The following is a 13,814-nucleotide window of genomic DNA, read 5'->3' as shown; positions in this document are numbered from 1 at the left end:
TACACAGTAGAAATGAATTAAATAATTGTAGATAATGATCTCCTTAAAGGTCAAATTTCAACCAATCCAAGTCTTTAGCCACGTTGGTCTGATGATCAGGCTGCGAAAGAATGGGAGATTGGCGATCAGGTTGGGGTTGATTTTTTAACCCATCCGTTAACGACGACTTGGTGAACGCAGTTGGTTTGATTTCGTACCGGCTACCCATTCGTTCGTTATTCATGTCAAACTCATACACTTCATTATCGTTATTATGCAACTCGGTGTAGTTTTTGAAAAAGTCGTCTGTGTCCATGTCATCGTTCTCCGGGATAGTTGTAGACGGTAAGGACTCGGGAACGAACTCGGTGGGAGTTTTCACCGTATTGAAGTTGGCGAAATCGGATGGGACAGTAAATGATTGACGATTAGAGTGTAAATGGCTGCTGCTGAACGACGATTGTGAGGCGACAGATCCAGGTGTTTCTGCAAGCCCAGAATTACTGCTTCTGCGAGGAAACGATGACGAATTGTCAAAATAGCCACCGTTGTTATTCTGGGTAAAACGCTGATTTAAGATATTAATGTTAGAAGGCGTTAAGGAATTAGTACCTGTGAAACTAGAAGAATTAAAATTTTGGGCCGGACTATCGTTTTGGTTCTGAATTTGGTTTCCGTTGATATTAATGTTGCTCAACGAATTACTCAATCCTATGGATGAATTTTTTCTTTGGAGTGAAGATAAGCTCGTAAAGGATGTCCGCTTATTGAATGAAGACGATTGGAAAGATGATGATATGGAGGTATTCCGCTTGACTGTTTGATTCGTTTGTGGCATTTGCGTGGGTATCTTTTTGGATATCGATTCATTATTTGCTGAAAATTGTTCATTACCATTCTCTGCCTTTTTCCTCTTAAATGCCTGTGCTTGGTTATTGTTGCTGCCGTTAAACAGACCACTAAATGAGTTGTTAACTATAGGTGATGCAGGGCTATTGAAATTATCATTGTTCAAGAAGGAGTTATTGGGGGTTGGGATCGATTTAGTACTCAAACTCATTTGATTAGACAGAGTATTTGGGGTATTTGGGGTATTTGGTGCTAATGGCTTTGGCAATATCAACACATTCTTATAACGTGAGCCACTGCTACCAATAGGAATTCCGCCAGAAGTTAATGACCCGTTGTTTGCTGATGATGGAGCGGAATTTGGTGATGCAAACGAATTGCTTTGTGAGCTGATCGGTATAGACCCATTCTTGATATTTCTATTGTTAGATAATTGATCTTGGTTTGCATTTTGCCTCGACAAGCTACTTGAATAGGTGGAATTCAAATTCGCAGCTTTATTTGTAGCTGGCGACCTCCTAGAACTTCTTTTCTTGATAACATCCGTCTTTAAACTTAATGGTCTTGTCGTACCATGCAACTTGAGAAATAACCCACACGCATTACACAAGGTCTTGCCTTGCGGATCTTTCCTCCATAATGGAGTCTTCAAGGCATGACAATTAAAACATTCAGTTTGCTTTGTTTCATCATTAGTAGCACTAGCTTCGGCTGGTTTTACAGCCGTCAGCTTTTCTTCTTGTCGTTGCTGTGATAATGACGATGTAAGGTTTGATTTGGGTAATGGCTTTGCCATCGGTATTTTATTCATAGGTTTGATGGTATTTACTGGCTGAGGATCCAGTGGTAAGGTCGAAGATGATATTTGGATATTAGAAACTGTGGTAGTTGGCTCTTTTTTAATAACAGTAGGACCCTTATTGTTGGTCCACGGTGTAGCCTTCACATCTGTAATTCCGCTATAGGGCGAATCATTAATACTAGATGGCGTAATGTCAATCTGCATATTGCTATTTCCTCTTCTACTTTCATGTCCAGAAATACTACCGTTTCGGGTTTCATTTGTTCGGCCATGTCTTTGTCCATATTGAGGGCTGCTTTTCAAGTCATCTATCGAAAGCGGTGACAACAAGTCGAGAAACTTGTTGTCGTTGTTGTTAAGGTCGTTGTAGTCGGCCATTACTTGGTTCTTCTGGACGTTATAACAATCCTTTCGTAACTGTCTATTCTCGACTCTGGTCTGCAAAGAAAGCAATTTTTTTGCTGAATTAAATAGTTCAAATATTGATGGGGCAGTATCTAACTCACTTTCAATTCTTGACATGCTTCCTTTTAATTTCAGTCCACTATTGCTTATTTATGACTGTATGGGTTCCTGCTGGTGACTAATCTGGCTAATTCTTTTACCTGAAAAAAATCACAACAATCGGAAATATACGTATAAAAATAAGGATCTGTCAATATTCTATTAGTATTTTTTCCAACTATCGATACGTAGAAAAACTTCTGCTACTCCGATACTTGCAATTTTTTCTGTCTTTTTGTATTAGTTAATTTATATCTGATGATAATTTTTTGATGTTCATAATTACACAAAATTCTCATCATCGAATATTCTTGTCACAAGAATCATCTGGTTCGGATAATACCGATCAGAATCAAGATATAGAAGTATGCAAAAGGATGTCGAGTTTACAATACGAATACAGGTCAGTGTATATTTTTATATATACAGGTGGCAGATAATGATTTCAGTTATCTGAATCATTCTTAGAGTGATTTTGATTATGATGGTTATGGCTATGGTACGGCTTGGTAAAACGACGGTTATACTTACCTTCGCCACCATTATTTATAATAGAAGGATTGTTGTTATCGGAATGAAGTCTGTATTCAAAAGAAACTCCAAAAACCCTCTCGTTCGAACCAGAGTCTAAGGTGCTGATACAATCGGAACCTTGGGAAATCAAGTCGCATTCTCTGATAACTCTTAAAATAGAATCACAAATTATTCTTCTGGCCTGGAACGAGGTCAATTTCTTTGTTTGGTTCTTCCTGTCTTCATCTTTTTCTTCCGGGTTGACTCTCTTTTTATTGAAGTTCAAGTTGCAGTTCCAAATACTGATGATATCTTCATCTTTTCTAACACTTAAAACCAAACCGCAGATGTCATTCAAAAGTAATTCCTGGATCTCCTCGGAATAGTTACCCTCTGGAATGATCGATCCTGTAATAGTTTTGATCAACAATCTTTCCCAAATCAAGCTCGTTCTCTGTCTAACTTTCAGAACCGTATCATTGTCATTTATGTTAGACGCATTACTACCGGTGTTGGAGCGGCGATTAAACCTGAACACCCATCTACCCCCTTTGGTATTCATAGGATCCTCCCACACTGGATTGATCCCACTCTTAAAAATTAACAATTCAGTACCAATGGCTAATTCGTAGGTCTTTTTGAGCGAAGACATGCTCAACCATAATTGTTCTAAAGATCCAATATTCTTGGTAGATGCTTTCTGATCATGGACAGCTGAAAATTCGATTTCGTTCGTTGTCTGTAAGTACGAATCGACAGCGGCCGCTGCTTGTTGTCCACTGTCCTCGCTATTAGCATCCTCGCTCACAGGTTCAGGATTGATATTGATTAACTCCTTTTGTTTCGGTCTTGATCTCGAATGATGCCATATGGTCCAACAGTACGGCAAAACATGATGATTCTCTGGGATGTCATCTAAGGTCTCTTGCGATAACTTCAATGGGTCTCTTTTCGGCAAATCGATATTGGCAGGCTGGTTGAATTGCCCATTAAAATTGTTGTTATAATTAGATGCTTTATTATATTTGTATGTTTTATGATGACTATGACTATGGTGATTATTCTGTGATTGTGAATGATTATTCTGGCCACTGGCATTATGACCATTACTATTATTATGACTGGTATTATTGCTCTGGTTATAGTTCGGGTTTGCAACGTTCTTACTCGACGAGCTATTACTATCTGTTCTTCCGCTCATTCCATTTTGGTTCATGATTCTATTAAACAATGATTCGGCCCTTTTCAAGTTCTCTGACATTTTTATTTATGATGTATGATGCAATGAATAATTGTTACTCTAAAAAATTAAATATAAGGTTCAATTTTGGACCACAAACTTAATGATAATAACACACTTTAATTAACAAATCTATAAATGCTATAATATAATAAGTATTTTACAAGCTATACTTATTCTACTTCAGTAATTAATGCCAAAAAAATATTACAAATTTTTCATCACACAAAATACAGGCAGATTCCATGTGCGGGTAATCCCATATATAGTATACTACCAGATGCAAATACTATAACAACTAAGTATATTAATCATAAATATAGACGCTAAAGACTACCTAAGACTTACCGAAGTAATGCAAGTAGCCACCCAATGTCTTACAGCCATTTATGTAGTTACCGAGGTTCAATTTTTCGTTAATTGAATGAGCACCATCATCACCTCTGCCCATAGGTAACAATAAAACGTCAGTTCCTAATTCCTTTTCAAAGGTGATAGTAATTGGAATAGAACCACCTTCTCTGGTGAAATCGGGCTTGATGTTCCATACGTCTTCGGTAGCCTTGGCAGCAGCGGTGAAGGCTTCGTTGAAAGGGTTTGAAACCCAGTAGTTACCATCGTGGATTAATTCGACCTTCAAAGTGTTTGGAGAGTTTAATTGAGCAGCTAACTTGTTGACGTGGTCGAAAACTAGTTGATCCAACTTTGCGGACTCGATATCAGGCACAGTTCTGATGGAAAACTTACCAACAACCTTAGCTGGGATCACGGTTTTAGCACCGCCGCCCGAGAAGGCACCCTCGATACCGTGTAACGATAAGGATGGATATCTCCATCTGTGCTTCAAGATGTCCTTCTTGTTGCCGTGTAAAGAAGTCTTAGAACCCGAAGCGGCGTTCAATTCTTCTACTGAAAAATCGATATCATCGTATAATGCGTCTTCTTTGTCGGTTAAAGGAGCAATCATGTCATCTATGCCTGGAATCAAGATCTTTCCGTTTGAGTCGACCAATTGAGACATAACCTTGATTAAATCGGTCATTGGCTCGGCAACAATTCCACCAAAAATACCACTATGTAAATCAGCACCAGGCCCGTTAACAATTATTTGATAGTAGTTACATCCTCTTAACCCATAAGTTAATACTGGTTTGGTAGTACCTAACCAGTAGTTATCGGAGATGCAGACTGTATCAACCTTGGAGAAATATTGCTTGGCTTCCTTTGCAATTAATTCTTCTAAACCTAAAGAACCACTTTCTTCCATACCTTCGAAACAAACGACTAAATTAACTGGCAATTCCCATTTCAATTCGTTATGTGCTTCAATCACGTTCAACCATCCGATAACTGGACCCTTATCATCAGTGGTACCTCTACCAAACAAGATGTCTTTAGCTTCATCGTGGTACATCTCAAAAGGTTCGGTGGCCCACCCGTCTTCTTTGGATGCTGGTTGAACATCATAATGGCCGTAAACCAACACCGTCTTCTTGGATGCATCATTACCAAATCTACCTAAAACAATTGGAGGTAACTTTAAGTTTGGATCGGCCACGGGTGGAGGTTGAATACCCAAATCCTTCATTTGAATATCATGGAATCCTAAAGTGGTTAATTCGGTCTTTAAAAAGTTTGCCATATCGACAACCTTTGGTCTTAAGCCTTCATCACTAGAAACTGATGGAATTTCAATTGCCTTTCTTAATCTTTCGATGAATTGTGGCTTCAATTCATCAATCTTCTTGAACAATGGTTCTAATGGTAATTTTTCGTATGACATGGTCAATATCTACTTGGTGTAACTAAATATCTTGAACAATTAATCTACATAATATATAAAATATATCTTGAGGATATTCGAAAAAAGTGAGGCAGCCGTTCACCTTTATGGCCGTGCAAAAATGCCGATTATATTAGTACTATATAACTTCCGAAGTAAATAGAACGAATATATCTACGGCAATAATATCCAATTGTATATATGGGTGTATAACTACGCTATGACCCCGTTTTAACTTGTAGTATGGAGATATTGGTAATCAATGGAAAATAATTGGGTCGATCGCATCGTAGGAACGACTCAAAATAATTGATTATGCTTGTAAAGCACTGATGACAGTCCATTAAGTAATGTCTTCATCAATTAGTGATAAGGATAGTGATAGTGAGGAATTCTCGATACTTGATATAATAGGAAACCAGGATATCCCAAATACTAAAAAATACAAATCAAAAGCCCACACCGTTGATACGGAAGACCCATCTCAAGCAACATCCAATAAAACCCATCAGGGTAGCCATATATTTTCTCAGGAACCAAAAGATGAATTTGATATAGAATTGCCAACTATTTTTCTTACTGATGCTAAGAAGAACGAAGAATTGGCCATAAAGAATGCCAAAATACGAGCAGAGTTGATTGAAGATGAGATTCATATGCAACAGGAATACAAACTATTGCAACAAAGAAAACAAGAAATTATTGACGAGCTAAATGATAATGGGGTGATTGGGCAAAACTTTAGTTTGAGTGATGACAGAGATAATCAATTTGTTGAACGTTTGCTTCAAAGTGATTTGAAAGGTTCTAAAACTGATAACCTTACTCAACGGCATTTCTACTTATATTCAAATCCTCCTTTTCAAATTGATTTGAATACGAAGTTGCCATTTCCCGTTAGCATCAGCACCCTCTGCAACGAGCTACAACCTGGTAACTATGAAAATTTGTATCTGAATATCAGTTCATTCTTTACCCAACTCGTTAATTACGTATTAGCAAATGTTCAAGACTTGAATTGCTTGGTTCTTTTTAGCAGATTTATGGAATTTCTTTATAAATCAAGCATTATTAGTTCAGACAGTATTACGGAAAAGGAATTTGTGAATTACGTCAAAACCATCGGAGGTGAGATAAAGTATATCATGCCTAACTCAGATCTCCAAATGCCGCTTAAGCTAGTCCATTATAACACTCAATATAGACTTACTACTGTGAGACTATCAATTATTTTTCATTACACTCTTTTCGCTGCAAAGAATGTCCATGCGGCAACACAAGAGATACTCTACAAGACGATGTTGAAGACATTTATACTATCGCTATGTGATTTTAATCTAAATGATGGTAATGTCGATGAGTTAATAACCAACTTCGTGACTCCTGTATTTATCAATATTGTTAATTGGAGGCGGGGTGAGCTTATGAAGCAACAACAAGATAAAACCACCCCAGAAGAAATATACGTAGTTCACGATCTTATATTATCAGAAATTAATGAAACCATAAAGAGTGAATTACATACGTGTCTTTATAAAGACCGAGAAGATCGTAAAACAGATAAGCCAAAATTTAGGAAAATTGACTATGAGTTGCACTACAACATTTTAAGGCTACTAAATTTATCAACACGTTTCAATTCGGAACCCTTTTGTATGAGACTTGTCACTAGCTTGAGCTTAACTTTCATGGCCGATTCTGACTATACTCTTTGTGATTTATACAATCGAGAGCCTACATTAGAGGAATTAAACTTTGGAACCTGCAATTTCACTCCCTCGTTCAAATTTGTTATATCAATCCTAAATAAGCTGAATGCCTTGAACATAACCGAATGTCTTGATTCAAATGAAATTGAACAAATCAACTTGATATATAAAAATTATTACAAGCTGTTGTTATTCAACTTTGTTGTTTTTAAAACCTTCCATTCAAATCTGAATACTGTGCAAAACAAACAGGATTTCGAAAGAATAAAGCTGTCTAATTATTTGAATCTCAGGCAATTCGCTATTACCATTAATAAATTAAAAGGCAATGTCCATAGGCAATTAGGTGAATTATCCAATATTTCGCTGATAAGCCAATCGTCACCTTATAAAGATGATGTCATACATATAATCACTGAATATTACCATTTGTTGCACTATCTCGCTACTAAGTGTGACAAAGATATGATGTTAATCCACAAGGATACATTCTACGACGACAAACCTCTCCAATAAGTAAGTATATAGCATAATTTTAATATAATTTAATAGCATTGCGTAATGGTGACTCGAAAGTTGAATATTATGAACCACGCGGTACGTTGGATCTCTGGCAAATACTATTCCCCCGTAAATTTAAACCTACAGCAAATAAGACATAACTATTATTATCAGTATAGAAGTTACTTTACATCTAAAGACAAGACATCAATGACATTAACAGAAGAAACCAAACCGTATATCTTCAAGAACCCAGAAATCGAAGAAAACGAACATCCGGGAAGTATGGTTACATTACCGTATGGATTTGGCCCTCTTCCCCCACTAGCTAAGAATAAGAAGATTTTCTATTTCGATATTGATAACTGTTTGTATAATAGATCAACTAGAATTCATGATATGATGCAGGTCAAAATACATAAATATTTCAAAGATAATTTACAATTAAATGACGAAGATGCTCATAATTTACATCTGAACTACTATAAGACGTATGGCTTGGCTATTGAAGGGTTAGTTCGGAATCATGAAGTAGATGCAATGGAATATAATGCAGTCGTCGATGACTCTTTAGATTTGAAGTCGGTATTAAAATATAATAAGAAATTGAGGGAACTGTTGCAGCATATTAAAGAAACTAATGATTTTGATTACTTTTGGTTGGTGACTAATGCCTACAAGAACCATGCCTTACGGGTCATTTCCTTTCTTGGATTGGGCGATATCTTCGATGGTTTAACATTCTGTGATTATGCATCGTATCCAATCCTCTGTAAGCCAATGAATGATTATTTTTATAAGTGCTTTAACCTAACACAGGTAGATTATAATGATCAGAATACAATGTCCTATCAATACTTTGTGGATGATAGTGAGCTTAATGTGAAGGCTGCTCATAAACTACACCTTGGTAATGTGATTCATTTCATAGAGCTTGATGCAGATTACGAAAAAATTATATCCAAGCCTGATTTCTTTGAATATTATGGTAAGGGCGATAACACTGACTCCTCGAAGATTAAAATTATAAGAGATATTTTAGACTTAAATAAAGCTTTATAGTAACCAAAAAATGTCAAATTCACGATTTTTTTTTAGTTTGTAGATCTTCGTTATCGAAAAAATTCGATGCCAGAAAAGTTAAAAAAGCTGAAGAATACACGATAAGGCTAGTATTTTAAAACCTTTTTTTAATAAATGCCTCCTAAAAACGAAATAAAGTTCAAGGGTAAAATCTTGTTTCTACATGGATATACTCAATCTTCCTCGGTCTTTTACGCCAAAACGTCTGCTTTGAGGAAGAAACTTTTAAAGTTAAATTATAAATCTGTCTACTTGAATGGGCCAACAAAGTTAACCCCAGCTGATTTGCCATCAACAGATTCACTCTCTAAGTTTAATACGGTCATATCAGACGATGAAGAGACAAATTATAGGTCGTGGTGGATAAAACCTCACAATACAAACGATGGCATCGATCTATCCGAACCACTTGCCGAGATTAAAAACTATATAGATAAAGGTGAAATTATCCCAGATAACGATTTGGTGCAAGAAACTGAATCCGATGAAGAAAGAAGGCTCCCTATAGTTGGTATAATTGGGTTTTCGCAAGGTGCTGCTTTGGCTGGTTTATTAAGTCATAAATTTAAGGATTTATTTGGTGTTGATTCTTTGAAGTTCGTGATTCTATACTCAGGTTTTAAAATTGATACATCAGAAAAGTCTGGTAATGCAAAATACAAAGATTATTATCCAGCCGATAATGGAGAGTCTGATCAATTTAAGGTACTTCATATTTATGGAGAATTGGACACTGTCGTGCATGAAGACCGGGTTCTTTCGTTGTATGAAATAACCAAAGACAATTCCGATATTCTAAAGCATCCGGGAGGCCATTTTGTACCTAACTCGAAGTTGATGGTGGATCAAACGACTAACTGGATAGTTCATATAATGGAAAATAAACAGGAAATTTCGAAACCTGAAGATGATTTAGATTCACTTATGGACATGATGGATGGTTTGGGAAAGGCATAGATTTTAGACTATTTAGATATATAAAGAAATATTATAATTCATCATGAACTACTTTCTTGCCCTTAATACCTTTTCTATAATTGGAATAATACTTTTTGTCTTTCTTCGATAATGGGCCCTCTAAAGGTTGAACATTATTAGATTCTATAAGCCATTCACTTAATTTCACTTTATCAGTAAGCTTTTCAGATTCGAACCTGGAAAATTCCTGAGTTTTCTCGTCAAAATTGAGCAAAATTGGTAACTTATCATCTTGACCGATGGGTAAGGCAATTTTCTTATCATTTATTTCAATTTTAATATTATTTACATCCTTAAGTGATTTTATGTTAACCATTCCGAATTTCAATGTATTAATGAAATCAATGGCTAAGGATTTGTATAAGGGACTAATCTGTTTTGATTCTGTTAAGAGTAAAACCTTGTTGTTCTCTTTATTCTCCATTAACCAGTCCTTTAATCCGTCTGATTGTAAGTTTGCAAATTTTTTGACATAATTCTTGATTCTAGACGTTACGAATGCATACATTGATTTCAACGATCTTTCCCCTTTGTATGGCTCAACTGCATGGCTGTATACTTTATTCTTCTTCTTTGAATCATACTTTGGTGGTCTAAATACCATCAATGTAGGAAAGCCACTGATTTTATATTTGGCACAAAGTTCCTTATTTTTATCTTCATCGCAATTAACACTAGCAACATTTATAGCATACTGACCATCATTATGTATTAACTTGGCCAATTTATGATAAGCAGGTTCTAATTGTTTACAATATCCACACCAAGGAGCGTAAAATTTGACTAGAGATGTATAATTTGTCTTCTGAATAACCTTGTCAAAATTCGATGGTGATAACTCATATATATTGTCATCTGATTTGTATAAATCCCCCTGGGCTCTTGCAGCTATAGCTACTATCACATGAACCAATATCAAGCAGTATTTCCATAAATACATTATTCTATTGTCTAGCACTTTAACCGCTTATACCTTGAATTTTCTGATTTATGAAAGTAGAACAGCTCATTGTTTTTTCAGCACATAGAGCGAGTTTCGGTGAATACATTTTTATAATTAATTGAACCTCTAATGCCCAACAGCACTATTACAAGACATTTGGCTACATATTTAATGTATCTATAGATTCAATTCATAGTCATTATAAAATACGAAGATACGCTTGCATTTAGATGTGTAGAATACGGACACTTCGAATACAAGCACTGATCTTTATCTTCTACTTAATCAAATCTCAATATTTATATCATGTATTGTTCAAAGGCGACAACTAACTAATATACACCGTATTTTTTCTATCTTCATCAATTATTGCAAAACTTCTTTTATATGCTCTTTCCAGCTAGTATTGCTCTAGTTCATCCATTCAACCAACTCTATTCAATTGATCTCGATTCAATCGAGCACGGTTCATGCTTATTTTCAACTATTCGAAATCCTCTTCTTTCAGACGTATACGCCAAAACTGTTGGCAACATACACGGAGCCTAACCCAATTGATAAAGAGGCTAAAATTGCATGAAAGAAATAATTGAAAGGCGATTGTGATTTCTTATCCACTAATAAAGCTAATGCCAATGAAAAGAAGGCTAAAATGATATTAGTATACAATTACAATCCTTGTAAATTTTTGCATTTAATTTTAAATTACGTACCGATTATAACTAAAATCACAGCAAAAAGAGTAGAATATTTACTCAAACTGCTTGCAACAACTGGGTTGGATTCAAAATTAAAGATTTGAGTATATTCCTCGTATGATACACCAAATGACATCGTTTGGAAGAAGTTGTAGACTGTATTGGCGTAAATAGATCTAAATTATAGACGTATTAATATGCTGTTCATATGAGACTCAGAATTATTGGGCCTCGCACGATTCCTATGTATGTATGTCTCTTACTTTATATATTTCATTCCATCTATATGAGTTGTTTCTATATAAGCCCTCTAGAATTGAGAGAAGAAGTATACCTGGTCGATAAGAACCTTCTCATTAGCATATTTAACTTGCGGAATACTAAGATCTCCCTTGACGGCGAAACCGTGAGATACACCCAGGAATAAGTCATATTGGTACGTAACCTTGTTAGCAGCCAAGGTTTCAATTGTCTTATTTCTCAATTCTTCTGTGAAAATTGGATCAGTTTCTGCAGCAGAAATCAATATCGGCTTAGTAACAGCTTCGACTTCTTCAATCGTGACGAACGAAGGGTGTGCCACAGCAGCAGCAGTAAAATATCCGTCCTTAGCCAAGTTTTGTATGCAATATTTAGCACCAAAACAGTATCCAACACCAAAAAGTGATTTTGGTGACTTTTCCTTAGTTAATTGAGCCAAGAACCCGTCCACAATTGGTCTGGTGATCTCGGGAGAATGTTTCTGGATCCATGTTGGGAATTCGTCGGCATACGATGTAACTGGTTCACCCATTAATATATCTGGAATTACCACTTGACGACAGCTCATTTCTGATAATTGGTCTGCAAGCAATGCAACATTAGGTAATTTATATCCATAAATATCTGTTAAGATAACAATAATCTCTTCATCACCAAACTTTTCACCTGTTTGGTAAGAATCTAATCCAGCAATTTCTTTAAATTGACCTTTTGCTTCACCTTCATGGTAGACAACTTTTAAGCAGCATGCGCCTGGTTTATTTGATGCCATATTCGTATTTCTTTGTATTGTAATATAAATGAACTCTTAAGAATTTCAGACTTTGACGCTTATATATCGGGTAATGTATCCATGTGCGTGTGTGTTCAAATTTCTAGAACCGATTAACGCCGAATGATAAAGCCGAACTGTACTATTAGAAGAAGCTATTACAAAGTATCAATTAAAATATGTCAGAAAGTGGTTGGAATACAATAGATTCCGATGCAGTATGTAACATAAACAACAATTGAGTTCAAATAGATAATAATTCTAACAGAATAGGGGGTTTTCACAGAACTAGTTGATAAGTTGCAGATCAAGAATGTTCAATTCGATGATTTATACTCTATAGATTCCGATTCATTGAAAAGTTCCAGTCCTTTGTATGGGGTTATCTTTTTGTTTAAGTATGGGCAGGTTGATAGAGACTATGCGGCCGATAACAATAAGCCAATAGATGGAACATACGATGAAGATTACCAACAGAAAGGGATTTTTTTCGCTAATCAAACTATTCAGAACGCATGTGCTACACAAGCAGTGTTGAACGTGTTGTTGAACAAGTCAGAGATCGAAATAGGAGAGGAGCTTACAAACTTTAAGGGTTTCGTGGAAGGTTTTGATAGCGAGATCTGTGGCGAAACCATTTCTAACAGTGAACTTATCAGATCTGTTCACAACTCTTTTTCATCGCCATCGCTTATGGTTGATGAGGATAAGCAAAAACCAAAGCCCAAGTATGATGACAAAAATGATGGGTTGTTCCACTTTGTTGGATACTTGAATATCAACGACCAAATATACGAATTGGATGGTTTAAAAACGTATCCAATAAAGCATGGTGAGTGCAAGTCAAACGAGGAGTTTTGTCAAAAATTACCGGAGATCTTAATGAGACGTATAAGTAAATATGGTGATGAGTTACGTTTTTCGTTGTTGGCAATTTCGAACGACAAATTGCGTCAATATCAAGAAATCGGCGATGTTGCCATGATGCATTCCGAAATGATGAAAAGAGAAACATGGAAAAGAGAAAACGAGTTAAGAAGACATGATTTTGTTGGATTAATGGTAGAATTATTAAAAAATATAGGCAAGGATTTATCTGACGATGAATATGAAGATATAATAAAGCAAGCTAGACATAAAGGCCAACTAAAATTACTACAAAACTTTACTCAAAACCATGTTGCTAATAATTGAGTTAT

At 35.8% G+C, this 13,814-nt stretch overlaps 10 protein-coding genes across 10 annotated transcripts; 4 read left to right on the top strand and 6 right to left on the bottom strand. All coding sequences in view use genetic code 12, as the record gives it.

Moving 5' to 3' along the window:
• Window positions 1-43: 43 nt before the first annotated feature.
• On the bottom strand, window positions 44-2,152 carry DEHA2G19888g (DEHA2G19888p; the record flags this gene model as incomplete). The annotated part of the gene is made up of 1 exon (XM_462408.1): window positions 44-2,152. One exon carries the CDS (start codon window positions 2,150-2,152, stop codon window positions 44-46), a length of 2,109 nt encoding a protein of 702 aa, XP_462408.2.
• Window positions 2,153-2,579: 427 nt separating this feature from the next.
• DEHA2G19866g (DEHA2G19866p) lies at window positions 2,580-3,908 on the bottom strand (the record flags this gene model as incomplete). Its single annotated transcript, XM_462407.1, has 1 exon — window positions 2,580-3,908. The coding sequence occupies one exon, from the start codon at window positions 3,906-3,908 to the stop codon at window positions 2,580-2,582; it is 1,329 nt and encodes a 442-aa protein (XP_462407.2).
• Window positions 3,909-4,224: 316 nt separating this feature from the next.
• DEHA2G19844g (DEHA2G19844p) lies at window positions 4,225-5,670 on the bottom strand (the record flags this gene model as incomplete). Its single annotated transcript, XM_462406.1, has 1 exon — window positions 4,225-5,670. One exon carries the CDS (start codon window positions 5,668-5,670, stop codon window positions 4,225-4,227), a length of 1,446 nt encoding a protein of 481 aa, XP_462406.1.
• A 350-nt stretch (window positions 5,671-6,020) lies between these two features.
• DEHA2G19822g (DEHA2G19822p) lies at window positions 6,021-7,895 on the top strand (the record flags this gene model as incomplete). The annotated part of the gene is made up of 1 exon (XM_002770626.1): window positions 6,021-7,895. The coding sequence occupies one exon, from the start codon at window positions 6,021-6,023 to the stop codon at window positions 7,893-7,895; it is 1,875 nt and encodes a 624-aa protein (XP_002770672.1).
• Window positions 7,896-8,090: 195 nt separating this feature from the next.
• On the top strand, window positions 8,091-8,942 carry DEHA2G19800g (DEHA2G19800p; the record flags this gene model as incomplete). The annotated part of the gene is made up of 1 exon (XM_002770625.1): window positions 8,091-8,942. One exon carries the CDS (start codon window positions 8,091-8,093, stop codon window positions 8,940-8,942), a length of 852 nt encoding a protein of 283 aa, XP_002770671.1.
• A 135-nt stretch (window positions 8,943-9,077) lies between these two features.
• Window positions 9,078-9,920, top strand: DEHA2G19778g (DEHA2G19778p; the record flags this gene model as incomplete). The annotated part of the gene is made up of 1 exon (XM_462403.1): window positions 9,078-9,920. The coding sequence occupies one exon, from the start codon at window positions 9,078-9,080 to the stop codon at window positions 9,918-9,920; it is 843 nt and encodes a 280-aa protein (XP_462403.1).
• Window positions 9,921-9,951: 31 nt separating this feature from the next.
• On the bottom strand, window positions 9,952-10,881 carry DEHA2G19756g (DEHA2G19756p; the record flags this gene model as incomplete). Its single annotated transcript, XM_462402.1, has 1 exon — window positions 9,952-10,881. One exon carries the CDS (start codon window positions 10,879-10,881, stop codon window positions 9,952-9,954), a length of 930 nt encoding a protein of 309 aa, XP_462402.1.
• Window positions 10,882-11,589: 708 nt separating this feature from the next.
• Window positions 11,590-11,718, bottom strand: DEHA2G19734g (DEHA2G19734p; the record flags this gene model as incomplete). The annotated part of the gene is made up of 1 exon (XM_462401.1): window positions 11,590-11,718. One exon carries the CDS (start codon window positions 11,716-11,718, stop codon window positions 11,590-11,592), a length of 129 nt encoding a protein of 42 aa, XP_462401.1.
• Window positions 11,719-11,892: 174 nt separating this feature from the next.
• Window positions 11,893-12,615, bottom strand: DEHA2G19712g (DEHA2G19712p; the record flags this gene model as incomplete). The annotated part of the gene is made up of 1 exon (XM_462400.1): window positions 11,893-12,615. The coding sequence occupies one exon, from the start codon at window positions 12,613-12,615 to the stop codon at window positions 11,893-11,895; it is 723 nt and encodes a 240-aa protein (XP_462400.2).
• Window positions 12,616-12,794: 179 nt separating this feature from the next.
• DEHA2G19690g (DEHA2G19690p) lies at window positions 12,795-13,809 on the top strand (the record flags this gene model as incomplete). The annotated part of the gene is made up of 2 exons (XM_462399.1): window positions 12,795-12,833; window positions 12,889-13,809. The coding sequence occupies 2 exons, from the start codon at window positions 12,795-12,797 to the stop codon at window positions 13,807-13,809; spliced, it is 960 nt and encodes a 319-aa protein (XP_462399.1).
• Window positions 13,810-13,814: the final 5 nt, after the last annotated feature.

This window comes from Debaryomyces hansenii (genome assembly GCF_000006445.2).
Source record: "Debaryomyces hansenii CBS767 chromosome G complete sequence".
NCBI classification, from domain to species: Eukaryota; Fungi; Ascomycota; class Pichiomycetes; order Serinales; family Debaryomycetaceae; genus Debaryomyces; species Debaryomyces hansenii.
This window is presented reverse-complemented; position numbering and strand designations above follow the sequence as displayed.